We start from the raw sequence: 14,341 nt of genomic DNA, 5'->3' as shown, positions 1-14,341 counted from the left end.
TTGCCTCCTCTCTGAACAATCAGCTGGCAAGATTCTGCTCCAGAACCCTGTTCAAGAAGGCTTCTAAGACCGATGCCTTTTCTTTTCCTTGGATAAGAATGTTCCTTTATGCTTTTCATTTCTTTCCACTGATGTCCAAGTTATATCTGAAGATTCAAAAGGAATTCCCCAAGATCATTGTGGTGACTCCCTTCTGGCCAAGGCAACAGTGGTTCACCCTTCTTTTCGAAATAGCCAGGAGCAATTACCACAAGCTTCCTCACAGAATAGATATACGCAGACAAGATCAGGGAATGTTTGAAACACCCCAACCCCAATCAGCTTCAGTTCACTGCCTGGATTGTAGGGTCTTAATTCCCTTTAGACACCTGTTTACTGAGGGCGTGCATCAGGTACAAATGGAGGCAAGAAATCCTGCTACTAGTAAATCATATATTAGCAAATGTAAAATGTTTTCTAGTTGGTGCCATCGGCATAACCCGCACCCATTTGGGGCTTATTGTTCTCTGGTTTTGTAATATCTGTGTGAGTTGTTATCCTGTGGCCATTCTTACTCCTCCAACAGGGTTTATTTATCAGTCATTTCAGCATGGCCGCCTATGGATCCTCCTCTTTCAATGCATTCTCATTTCAAAATGTTTTTGAAAGGGATTTTGTATAAGAGGCTTCCAAGAAAACCAGGGCCCCCTCCTTGGGATCTTCATTTTGTGTTAGAGAAGCTTAACACTTGCACCATTTGAACCAGCTAACCTGGTTCACTTGAGGTTCTTAATGTGGAAAACAGTTTACTGATGCACTGGCCTCTGCAAGAAAGGTATCTGAGTTGCAAGATCTTATGGTGAATCAACCCTATCTCATTTTCCACAGGGACAGGGTTTCTTTGAGAACTAATCATTTTATGCCTAAAGTGGTATCCAACTTTATTCTAAGCCAAACTATCCATAAATGAAGGAGAAAGGATACTCCATATCTTTGATGTCCACAAATAACTCCGGTACTATCTTGACAGAACTAAATCTTCCAGATCTTCAGAACAATTGTTAATTTCTTATGAGGGTAAGAAGGAGCAACCTGTGTCAAAGCAGTCTTATTTCTAAATGGTTGTCTAAAGCTATTATTACCTTTTGTTATACTCACTACTAAAAAACTATTGTGAGCAGGGTCAAGGCCCACTCTGCAAGGGACTTGGCTTCTTCTCTGGCTTTTTGGAAAATGTTGGATTCCAAAAGTATTCTAGAAGCAGCAACTTGGTCTTCTGTATGTATTTTTAAAAAGTACTGTAAGATTGATTCTTTCTATAGGTCTAGATTGGGCTTTGCTAGGGCCATTTTCCAGGGGCTCCAGGACTCTTCTCCTTGCACCTCCCAAATGTAGTAAGCTAGGGTAATCTACTACAGCAGGGATCAATATGATGAACATAGTACTGTTGAGCAAGTAAATTTAGATATTTTGAATGATCACTGCTGCAGTAGCCACTCTGTCCCTCCATGCAATGTAGGCTCGTCAACTACATCAGCATTTAACATTGTCGGTCATCAGTTCTTTCCTGTTGTGACACCTCTGCCATTAATGTCATCTGTGCTGGCAGTGACTCCTGTCATGCCAAATCCATTATCATTACTGGAGTTTGAGAGCAGGGAGTTGAGGTCAGTGTTGGTGCTGATGGCATCAGTCCTGCTTTTAGCCTCTGTATCTTTGGTCTTCAAGACTTCGGTGACAAGTTTGGTATTAATGGACCTCTTGACATTGATAATGACCTGACCAGTCAGTGCCTGTGTTATTTTATGTGCTGGTTCTGAGCCAATGGGTGTCGATGCCCACAGCATCTTTGTCAATATCCTCACTGCCAGTGGTGTTGCTGATTCTGATCTTGGTATCATCATTGCACACTTTAGTGGAAGGGCATCCTGCAGCACTGGCCCCAAACTAAGGCCGTGTTTATTCTGGTCATGTGTCATCCCATTCCCACCACACTATAGACAGAGGATTAGAATGCTACTCCTGATCTCTGGGGTGTCCTAGAACCACCTGTTCTTCAGCTTCCTCTTCATCCTCAGTAACCTCCCCACTAAGGATATTGACAAAGTGGACTGACAAAACATGTTGCGTTCCCTCAGGAATCACCAATTCTAGTTACCAAAGATGGGAATGACGATTTCTCAACACCACCAAATTTGGGAAAATATTGGGCCTTTTGTGATGTAGGGAAGACGGCCCTTTAACCCCCCCCCCCCACTTCATTCCATGGATTATCTGTGGTATGATCCTAGTTGTTCTCATTAGGTGTAATATATAATTATCGATGATGTGATGGATAAGGCTAAATTAACCAAATGGAATAGGTTATTTCAAGTACAAAATGGAAACTGGCAAGGCTTAAAATGGCCCACAAAGACCGCAAACCTAGTACTTATCTAGGAACCTTTGAAAACATTCTGCAGGAGGATTTTCAGAGTCCCTCTTGACCTCATATGTGGTGCCCCCAGTGAACAAAGATGGTTCCCTTTGTCTTTAAGGTGGCATGGAAAGATCCCAGTATAGAGAACCCCATCCCTAGAAGACTACACAGGATCCCCAGCCAGCTAAGTGTTGGGATACTTTGGAACAGACCCCAGCTATAGATCTGTTGATGCTGTGGCAGCCCTGAGGGAGGAAGGGAGCTTACTGCCTAATATCTGGTGATTCATCCTCCCCAACAAGAAATCCAGGGCTCTAGACTGCAATGGGAAACATTTATGCATCATCTACTTTTAGTGGGGGAGCTTAACTAGCTGTCAGACATGCTATGTTTCCAACGTGTGTGCAGATGAGCTATGCAAGATAGCAGAACATTTGCTTGAGGAGCTGGGTCTCGAAATTAAGTTGGCCTGTCAAGTGACCATCATGACCTCAGTGTCTAACCTTTTCATGCGCTTAGCATATAACATCGCAGAAGGGGCAACAGACACAGGGCATTACTGCTCACTGCCATGTCTGACGTCTGTGTCTCAAGTGGCTACCTGCCGTTGGAATTATGCTTATGATTCAGCTGATGCCAGTTCTAGAGCTGCTGCTACCAAAATTGTTATGAGGAGATTTGCTTGGTTGTGTACTCAGAACCTTGCTGAGGATGCTAAACCTGAAATTTTGAATGCTCCCTTAAATAGAGAGGTGTCTTTGGACCATCTGCTGCAGAGGTCCTTAAGAAGTGTGATGAGAGACGTAAGCTGATTCAAGGGATTTCTTGGCCTTCCTTTTAAAAGTGTGCCAAATGGGATAATGTTACTTCCATAACCTATTGCAAAAAAAAAGAAAGAAAGTAAAATAAGCAGACACAGCAATCTGATGGTATTCAGACTTTTAAAAGCAGTGGCAGGGAGGTAACAAGTAGAAAGGAGGTACCCCCTCTTCCCAGAATAAAGTGTGGTTTAACAAGTCTGAATGTATGTCTTCAAGTAGTATAGTGTTTTCAGACATCACAGTGATAAGGTACATAAACAAACAAGGGAGCCAGATCCTAACACCTGTGCAGACTAGGCATGGTAACCTGGGGTATAGCTTTTCAGCGCAATTTCACTGTACAGGCATCTTGCATACTGCCAGAGCAAAATTTTATGGCAGACAAGCTGAGCAGGACCAGGACAGACAGTTGTGAAAGGAAACAAAATCTAGTGGCCTTCCAGGAATTAATCCACCTGTGGGGAGCACCTCAAATCTTTTTGCCTCCAGTCAAAACAATTAAAAATTCTGCTGCAGTACTGATTACAAGAAGTCCTGGAAAACAGATTTTTTTTTTCTCCTTTCCTTGGATAGAAATATTCTTATATGTTTTTCTACTCTTTCCAGTAATTTCCAGGGTCATTCTGAAGATTCAGAAAGGCTCAACAAAGGTCACTGTGATGACTTTCTTCTGGCTCAGGCAACAAGTGTTCTACATACTTTCTATTTGAAATAGCCACAGCAATTACCACAAGCTTTCATAGAGACTGGACCTACTCACAAAATACAAGGAGTGTTTGATACATCCCAACTCCAAACAACTGCAACCAAACAACTGCAACTAACTGCTTAGCTGATTCTATTTCTTGATTATATGCAGCTGGTTAAAGGAGGCAAGAAAGCCTGCTACTAGCTGATGCCAAGATAAGAACCACAACCCTATTAAGGCTAGTGTGTTTCTGGTTCTGTATTATCTGTATGAGTTACTATCCTCTGGCCTGTCTTAATCCTTCATTAAGATTAATTTGTTGACCATTTCAACATGTCTGCCATGGACCCCCTCTTTCACTGCAATCTCATGTGAAGATGTTTTTGAAAGGGGTATTGCATGACTAGCCTCATAAAAAACAGGTGACTTATCATTGGGGTCTTCTCTTTATCTTGGAAAAATTAACACTTGCTCCATTTGAACCAGCTCCTCAAGCTAACATCAGGTTTTTAACAATGAAAACAGTGTTGCTGATTGCTCTGACTTCTGCAGGAAGAGTCTTCTGCGGATCAAGCTTCTCTTTTTCCACAAAGATAGGATTTCCTTAAGAACTAAGCCTTCATTTATGCCTAAAGTGGTATCCAAGCTTACTTTTAGCCAAGCCATCCATCTCCCTGTCTTCTTTCCAGAACCTAAACATGAGAAAGAAAGGATGTTCCATATCTAGGATGCCCACAGACTGCTCAGGTACTATGTTGACAGAACTAAATATTTTACGAACTCTGATCAATTTTGTTTCTTGCAAAGGTGAGAAGAAAGAACAGCCTCTGTCAAGCAAATGTGGTCTCATGCCATTACTTTTTGCTGTACCCACCATAAGGCTTTTCCAGGCAGGGTCAAGGCCAACTCTTTCAGTGTCTTTGCTTCTTCTGTAGCTTTCTGGAAAGGGTTGGATGCAAGGAGTAATCTAGAAGCAGCAACCTGGTCCTCAGTATGTATGTTTATAAAGCACTACAAATTAGATTCCTTCTCTAGGTATAGGACAGGTTTTGCTAGACCATTCTTATAGATTTCCTGGACCCTTGTCCTTCGTCCTCCCAGTCAGTTTAAGCTATGGTAGTCTACCCATATAGCTAAAGCTAATTTAGCAGTAATCAGCATGATTAAAGTAGTACAGTTGTGTGAGTAAACTTACAGTAACAGTAGATGTTTGAATGATCACTGCTGCAGTAGACACTTTCTCCTTGTATACCTCTTATTTTTGAATGTTTTGGTTGCCAGGGTGAGGATTTCTAATTTTATTTTTCTAGCATTGACATTTTCAAGGTTCTAGCCTCCTTGTCTCAGCTGACATGAAACCTCCTGAAGGGTTTGGTGCTGAAACTGGCTAACAGTTCAGGCTTGTGCAAGGCACTGTTGAAGAAATGAAAGCTGTCCAGATATTGTATCATGTGCAGGATATAACCCATCCTGTTAAGGGAACTGCCATACTGATCATTAGAACATATATTGTTATGGTAAGTTTACCTACTTTACCTGACATTCCACCCAACGAAGGAGCATTACAAAGAAAGAGTTCTCCAACCTCATCCTAAAAAGGGCCATTCTAGAGGTCTGATCGGTTCATAAAAGGGCCAGATTTTATTCAAGGTTCTTTCTAGTTCCAGAAAACAAAGAACTTCAGACTAATTCTCAGTCTCAGAAGTCTAAACAAGTTTAATCCCAGCCATTTCAAATTGTATTATTGCAAATGCTTTTTTACTTGTCAAGAGAAGTAGACTTGATGTACTCCTTGGACCTCCAACTGTCTCATTTGCATACAAAGATAGTCAAGAATTTAATGAAGTTGTTGCACTTCCAGGTAGGAGCTGGTCTCCTGTTTTGTCTTATCACAGCATTTAAGGTTTTCACCAAGTGTATGGCCTTGGTTGCAGTACATCAGAGGCTGCAGATAAGAAAAGTATTCCTCTGATTAGATAACCAGCTGTTAGCTGCATTGACCCTGGACAGTCTTGCGTCCGCTCCCGAGTCTCTTCTGTACACGTTCCAGTCCATATACTTTACATTTCGATGCAAAAAATCACAAATGCTGCATAGCAGACCCCCACTTTCATTAGTTTTAAAGTAGACAGTCATTTGTCAGAGGTTAGTTTTACACCAGTGAGTATCATCACTGATCCAGAATATGAAGTCTTACTCCTTTTCCATGAAGCATCTGCCACAACTGGTCTTTGCTTCAAAACACTAGGACTCATGACAATTTCTATGTGTTTAGGATCTCACAGCAGATATCACATGATATTCATGCAGTGAATGCTCAGAACCTAATGGTGCCAAGTTTCAGACCCTGCAGAAGACTTGCAAAGCTCATTTCAGTTGGTGGTAACGCATACCTTCAACCTTACTTGAGGTAGTCTTTTCCATCTTGCTCTCCTCAAAGTGATGGTCACAACGAATGTCTCTATTCTGGACCATATAAGATGTCCAGCAACAGTACCAAGGCCAGTGTGCTCATCAACATATTAAAGATAAAAGCAGTCTTCATCATTTAGGCCTTTTAAGACTCCCACACTGTGCAGTTATGGACAACATGGCCATGGTATGGTTAATAAACAAGCAGGGTAAAACATATTCATAACCCTAATTTTGGAATACCGAGTAGGTATGGGAGTTAGGTTTGATGATAAACTGTTTTCTAATAGCAACCCACATTCCCTGACAAGCCAGTTCTCTTGAGATGGGCTCAGCTGCCATCTATTGACACCAGACAAGTGGCCATCTAAGCTTCTCAGTTAGTTATGCAGAAAGTCTGTCACTGGGAGAAAGCTTTGCTTCCCAACAGATTTCAAGTGCAGTAACTTCTTTTTTCCTTGAACCCTGTCCTGGGCATCATTCCATGGATGTGTTGGTCCAAGATTGTCCCTCAGGTCTGTCTATGCTTTCCCCCTATATCCACTTATTCCCTAGTTTGTCCAAAGAACTTAAGTCAAAAGCCATTTTTTAGCCCTGTTTTGATCACAACAAATTGGGTTCCCTCTGCTGTGGCCTCATTTTCTGTAGAAGTCTCTTCATCTGTGGCCCTTCATCACCCTGCTGTTTCATCCATCTGGAAAACCCCACCAAGACCTTCACTCCCTTTAACTGCTTTTATTTTTCCATTCGTGATGATGGCCAGGGATACAGTGTACCCACTTAGTCATCTAAGTCCTTATCTCTGCCAAGAAATCCAACAGCAGGAAAAATGTACAACAGCAAGTGAACATGCTTTGTACTTTGGCAACTTCTAAATGATTAGATCACTCTTCAACAGCTCCTATGTCAAACATTTTTTGCTGTGATCATGATTATTCACCAAGGTATGCATTTCAGCTATATCCAGTTTTCACTAAGGGTTCCAAAGTGCTTCTCTGGCTTCCCTTAAAGTGTGTAAAGCTTTTCTCAAAGGTACTTACCCCCTGGTCAAGAGTTCTATATTCCCTTGTAACTTAAATGTTATGTTCAAGGCTTGACAGTACCCACTGTAACCTTATATGTAGAGCTGAATTATAATGCCTGACTTGGATGACTTCCTTGGTGGTGATAACTGCAGCTGGGAGAATTTCATGAATTCATTGTGTGTGTGTGATACCCCTGCACTGTCCCAGTAATCATGTAGCCTCAATCCTCACCACTGGCAACAGTGGGGGATGTACACACTGGAAGGATGACAAGTGCACACACAGTAAAGTGCAATTTCTCTTAAGAGCGCACAGAGACCACAGTCAGTCTGGGGCTGGTTTCTCCCTCTTTCTCCAGATCCCCAATAAGAGTCCTCACTGGCACAGCTATAGAGTTGAGTCCTTAACCAGGGTTTCAAGCCAAGTCTTGCAACACTTTCTGTGCCCAACCAGTGCTTCAGGTCCCTGCCCAGGTGGCTGACACACCCACTCTTGGAGATTTGTTCTACACATATACACACGCACCTGGGCAAGGCTGGTACAGGTTTACTAGCTCTGCCCCCTTCTGCTCAGACTAAAGGTAGCTATCACTGCCACCAGAACCCCCTATCAACTACTTTAAGGTCCTTAACAGAGGGTGTCCAATTCTACTTTGTAATGTTAGTATTAATCCAAGTGGTAGTTTGACCAAGGGCCAGGCTATTAGGAGTGCCCAGTACAGTGTCACCAAATAGACATGCAAGTACTCTAAGACCTTAAATATCTCTAAACAGACCAGTCACAATTGAAAAGTTTAAAAATATTTAATAATAATAAGAACAAGAAAATACTCAGTAAGTAATCAGTTACATCAGAGTTCAAAATCACAGGAAATATTTAAAACAACATTGCAGGACAGTCTCAAATAAAGAAAACATCTAAGCTTATACTTTACTATATTCATATCTGAATCTAAAAAAGTTACTATGCCTTAAAAACTTAACAGCAAGGCAAGTGTAGTGAATGAATCTTCTAGCTGATGATGTTGTCAGGTCAAAGACAGATATAAAATGCCCTCCTCCCCTTTCTCTTTCTCTCTCTCAGAGAGTTCTTAAATTAATATTGAATATTACTGCTGGATTAGCTTGGATGACATCACTTTTTGTCACCTGACTTTAGTTCCCAAGCTAAGCCCCCATTGTCAGAAACTGTCAGCATTTTAGCATCTCCCTGTGAAAAATAAATATCTCTCAGATTGTTGCAACTGCTAAAGACATAAAACAATAAGACAATTACAAAACAATGCAGAAGGCACTCAAATGGCAGAAGGGGGAACCATTTACACCCAGATCCAAGAACCTATGTTACACAGTCTGGAATATAAGTCTGATTCAGCAGTGTAAGTATTGTCCTCCAGAGGTCTTTAAGAACCACAAATAGTCCAAGAACCCAGATTCAGTTTGGTGTAAATCTAATGGAATTCTTCCCAAGGCAACCACAAAAACAGCAGGCACCATTTCACCTGCGCACATTGTTTGATAAGGGGTTTACTTTTGCTTTGGTTGAAGTATGTTTATCTGGCATATCTATGGTCTTGCTAGTAGAGCTGCCTTTATCTCTTATACATTCTGCAAAACAAATTTTAAATGGAAGCTTTGTATTTGAGACCACCAAGAAAAACAGTGCCTCCTTCATGGAACTTAAAATTTTGTTATGGGGGGGGTGTTGCATGGCTCCTTTGAACTTGCAGCTAAGGTACAAATCTTGCATCTTTTGTGTACATAGCTCAGATTTTACTTAGAAAGAGCAGAGGATTTCAGACATCTTACTTGTATGGTATTCTTTCATAACTACCCACCATACTAATTTCTTGAGCATGATTTCCTGTTTGGTTCCACAGTTATGTTTTATTGCTGCAGCAGTCCTTGAAGTAGAACAGTGCAGTTATTAGATCACATGGCAGTAGGTATTTGAAAGGGAGACTGCTGCAGCAGTCGTGATACGATTGTCTTTAGTCCTTTTTATTAGCGGTGACGTGAATAGATAATAAAAACCCGTGTACTGGTTGGGTTTAATTATGCTTTATTGGTACAAAAATGGCATGAGGTAACAGCAATTTTATAGGGGATATGCACGTCACAAAATACCATAGCAGTATCATCTGAAGGATGTAACTTTGCTCCCAGGGCATTTGCACCAGTGGGGGTCAGTGTTGACATCCTTCAGTAAAAATCCAATTATTTCTAATTTTTGCAGCAGTCTGTCTCATCTATGCTTATGGCAAGTACCTAACAGAGCTGTGTTTTATCTTATCAACTCAAGATAGTATTTGCATACAATTGTGCATGCCTCGTATAAGTTACAGTATGGTCTTGTTGATCCTTTGTTTTTATTAAAATTATTTTGTTTTGCATAACTGCACAGTTTAGTTCTGCAGTGCATAGTTACACTGGAGTAATAGAGCATGTTGATGCATTGGGTAAATTTTAGATAAGAGGCCTGTTTTTATTATATTTTTTTGTCTTATTACAGGTGAAAGTTGGAGATGCACTTGATCTTTTAATTGGAGACGATAAAGAATCTGACACTATTACAGTTATGAGAGTAAAGGTGAAAAAAGTATCTGATGAAAAGACAGACACTGACAAATACAGAGTTGTTCTAAGACGCTGGAAAAATCTTAAGCTACCAAAGAAAAATTTACATATGACAAAAGCTACTGACACTGATTAATAATTAAATATACTTTAAGGCAAAAATTTTACTGATGATTTACTGTTTTGATTGCTGAACAATATTTTTTAAAGTTACTTGAGATCTCCAATTATACTGAAGTACCATGTTGTTGCAGCAGTGGTATTTACTGATGCTGTTAAAAGCACTTTTCCCCTTTGTAGATCTGCATTTGGATTAATATAAACTAATTTTCCATATTCACTGTTTGCTGTCCTGAGTCCATGTGCCTTCATTTCTATCTGAATTTTCAAGGTATTGTTATGACGCCCCACCACTGGAACAGTAATCAAGGAGCCTCAGTCCTCGCCACTGGAATCAGTGGGGGACGTACTCTGGGAGGATGACAGGCACACCCACAGTATTACCAGATGCAGCTCTCTGCATCAAGGGCAATTTCCCTTAAGAGCACACAGAGACCACAGTCAGTCTTAGGCTGTTTTTTTCCCTCCTTTCTCCAGATCTCCAATAAGACTCCCACTGGCACAGCTATAGAGTTGAGATCTCAGCTGAATGACCAAACCAAGACCTTTGGCACTCTCTCTGTCCAGTCAGTGCTCCATGTCCCTGCCCAAGTAGCTGACACACACACACCTGGAAAAGGCTGGCACAGGTTTACTGGCTATGCCCCGACTGTAAGATAGTTATCACTGCCAACAGTCACTCCTTATCAGCTACTTTAAGGCCCTTAACAAAGGGTGTCCAATCTTACCGTGTAATGTTACTATCAATACAAATGGTAGTTTGATCAAGAGCAAGGCTATTAGGAGTGGCCCGCAGTGTCACCAAATAGGTATGCAAGCACTCTCAGAACTTAAATATTTCTACACAAATCAGCCAAATGAAAGGTTTAGCTGTATTTAATTATAAATAATAAATGAACAAGACAATACTAAATATATTTGCAGTGGCATCAGAGTTCAAAATCACAGGGAATATTTAAAACAACATTGCAGGACAGTCTCAAATAAATATAGAAAAATATCTAAACTAAGCTTTGCTATATTCCTGACTATATCTAAGAGAATTGTACCTTTCCCTAGACTTACTTGAGCAAGGCAGGTGTGGTGAGTAGATCTTCTAGCTGATGTTGTCAGGTTAAATACAGAATGCCCTCTCTCTCTCTCGGAGAGTTCTCAAATTAATATCTCAAATATCACTGCTGAAATAACTTGCAGAATGACATCATTGCTTGTCATCTGGCTCGTAGTTCCCAGGCCTCAAAACAATCATTGATGGCAGCTGGTATTTTAGTATCTACCTGTGAAAATACATAGACCTCAGATCTTTTGGCAGATGATGGAAGTCATAAAACAATTCACATTCTTCCACATTTAAAGACAATACAGAAATCTCCTTTGTTTTAGACATTGTATCTCCTTGCTGCACTGAAATGAAAGACATCTTTTATGGCCTAGCCATAAAGTAATTTAATTTCAGCTATTTTTCTGAAGTTTTGCAAGTTAACCTCCTGTATTCCAGTTTCTACTGTGAAAATATATACATTTAAACTGTTACAATAGTGTATGTCCATTTCTGTTCTCTTCCAGCAGGGCAGACAGTGGCTACATCTTTAAACTGTGTACTTTATAATATATCTTTTCAACACACGTCTGTACAAACCTAGTTTGATATATACATGACTTAACAGTTCCAATACAGTTGTAACGCAAGCATCTTAATAACTGGGATGGCAGTATCTCCCCTTGTCACAATTGTAACCACTTATCAGGCAGTTTGGCACTTAGAGGAGGTTTAAACCAGTTTAAAAGGGTGCAACAGAGTCATACTGGTGGTTGAATTTCTTCGTACGTATGTATATTTGTTGATGAGGCTGTATAGGTTCATAGGTAGGTACTAGGCTATCGGCCCAAGGGCCTATGTAAGGCTAGCCAATAAGGTTCCCTGGCTTACACCACCCAAGAAAGTTATTTTCCTGTGCCATTGTCGAGCAGAGACCCAGAAGTGATCTCCAGGGTGTATTTCCTATTTCCCATCCACTTTTTCTTGAAGAGTGCTAATGAAGAACTTTGCTTGACATAGATGGGTAGCCTGTTCCAGAGTATGGGAAATCTCTGGGACAGGACTCCATTCCCCAAGCATGTCCTATTTATTGTGGTGACAAGGTTTAGGTCCCTAGAGCATGTAGCTCGGAGGGATTGGGATTTCTTTAGGTGTTGCATGTCCAACAGCTCTGGGTTTGACATAGCTTTATATATTAGGCAGAGATCACCTCGGAGTAGGCGATATGCTATGGAGTAAAGCTGGAGTCTTTTGAGGCAGTCCATATAGGGCATTTGTTTGAGGCCAGTTCCAGCTGCCCCAGATGTCTTGTGAGGTACATTGCAAAAGGGGCGTTGTACTCTATAATGGGTCTAATGTGTGTCGAGTAGAGGGGAACAATGACCTCTTTTTTCCTGGATGAGAACCCTTTTATGATGTGTGCCACATAGGACTGCCTGACTACTGTGGCGATGTGACCATCAAAGGAGAGACTACTGTCCACCTGGGTCCCAAGGTCTCTTATCACGCATTCGGTGTTAAGTAGATTGCTGCCTATGTGGTAGTTCATGGGTACAGAGTTTTTACCAAAGGGGATGACACTGCACTTTTTGGCATTGAGCTTGAGGCCATGGCTCTGACACCAGGCATCTGTCTCAGTGAGGCCCTTCTGTAGGATGTCCACATCATTTGGGGACTTGACTTTGGCTCCTAGTTTGCAGTCATCTGCGAACTTCGTTAGCCAGAGGCCTTCTCTGAAGTACAGGCTAACACAGAAGTAGATACCAAACAGGAGAGGTCCCAGGACAGAACCCTGTGGTACTCCACTTGTCACTGCTTTGAGGTCAGTGAGCCAGTTGGCAACCCATCTTGTGACGTAGGGATTTATACCTAGTTTAGTGAGTGTAGCTATAATTCCAGAATGGGAGATGGTGTTGAAAGCCTTGGTGAGGTCAAGATAGGCTTTGTGAACCACCTTACCCTCATCTACGGCTTTGGTGATTTAGCCAAAGGTGGTATAGCCTAAAGTAGGTCACAACTAAAGTCCCTTGAAGCAGTTAAGTATTTAAACTGTGAAATGTAAACTTTTTTTAGTTGTGCATTTGGCTAATGGTCTTTACACAATTAGAGAGTACATTTATGCAGTGGCTGCTGTGCTTCTTTACAGGGCTGTTGTACAGTCAGGACTCTTAAACCATCTTGTATCTTACATGTGCAAAAGCATTACAAATGCAGCAATTCTGCAGAGTAGTTTGCAGATACTATTTTACATTATGAGTTTAGATAGAAAATTTGGCTTGTCTGGAGAAGAGCCTTGCCCTACATCTCCTGTTAGCATCATGACAATTGGACCTTAGTCTACTTTTTTTTCTGTTACGGATTTAATTTTACCATGGTGCTTTCTGCTAAGAATTTTATCAAAATAGCTCCTGTTTCATCCTAATTTAGTGCAACATAGCCCACCAAATCCATTGCGTGTTTTGTGATGCATGGTTTCTTCTTAAGTACTTAGTTGTTTTATGCAGTTTGTGAGAGCATATAGCATCCTCTGTATTTCTATTTAGGTTGTTTTTCTCTTTTCAAAACAGAATGCTGCTTTATGAGAGTGAAATTGGATGCGTTAGTGGAACTTTACTCCAGACCTCACAGTGTTAGTGTAACTGAAACATCTCCTTTAACATGCCTTAAAAAGGAAAGACATGTTCTACATACACTTGAACTGCAGAGATCCAGACAGATATGGTATATCAAGTCCATGTGAATGTTACTGACAACTTCCATGTACTTGTTCTACCAAAGCCTTCTTCATTTTTTTTGTTGTCTCAAACCTCTTTGAACCGGTCTGATTACTTGCTACAACTGTGTCTAGAAGTACATTCTAGGATCCAACTACCATTGCAAAGAAGTAGTCTTTTCCAAGTCTTACTTAACTGTTCCTCTTTGGCACTTGCATTTGTTTCTCTACCTAATGTTTCTCCTGTTCAGCTCCACCATACCTCTCAATTTGGAATCATCAAAAATCTGGACAGAGGCCCATGAAAAGTAGGTACAACAGGCCAAAAATATAGACACTGATTAGCATACAATTTGCACAGGGATTGTGGGATACCAACATTTGACATGCACAAAAATCTGTAACAGATAAGGAAACGTGTCTGAGAATTTTGATTAATCCCTCCCAAAACTTGTGCCTTTTTAAAAAGAGGTGGAGAAATTTACTAAAAATGATGACGATCATCATGGTCACAAACTTGTTTTACTTTAGAAAAAGCATACTAATCCA

At 40.8% G+C, this 14,341-nt stretch overlaps 1 protein-coding gene across 2 annotated transcripts in view; it reads left to right on the top strand.

The window, feature by feature from the left end:
• MTRES1 (mitochondrial transcription rescue factor 1) overlaps window positions 1-10,260 on the top strand; it is a 295,464-nt gene extending 285,204 nt beyond the window's left edge. For both annotated transcript variants that reach the window (XM_044065487.1, XM_044065495.1), the window contains exon 4: window positions 9,856-10,260. In XM_044065487.1, the coding sequence (XP_043921422.1) occupies window positions 9,856-10,056 (201 nt within the window). In that variant the 3' untranslated portion in view covers window positions 10,057-10,260. The remainder of the gene's footprint in view (window positions 1-9,855) is intronic.
• The last annotated feature ends 4,081 nt before the right edge of the window (window positions 10,261-14,341 follow it).

The sequence above is a fragment of the Protopterus annectens genome, chromosome 1.part0 (genome assembly GCF_019279795.1).
Source record: "Protopterus annectens isolate FY-2018-M chromosome 1.part0, PAN1.0, whole genome shotgun sequence".
In the NCBI taxonomy this organism is placed as follows: Eukaryota; Metazoa; Chordata; order Ceratodontiformes; family Protopteridae; genus Protopterus; species Protopterus annectens.
Note: the sequence above shows the minus strand (reverse complement) of the source record. Positions and strands in the feature narration are given on the sequence as shown.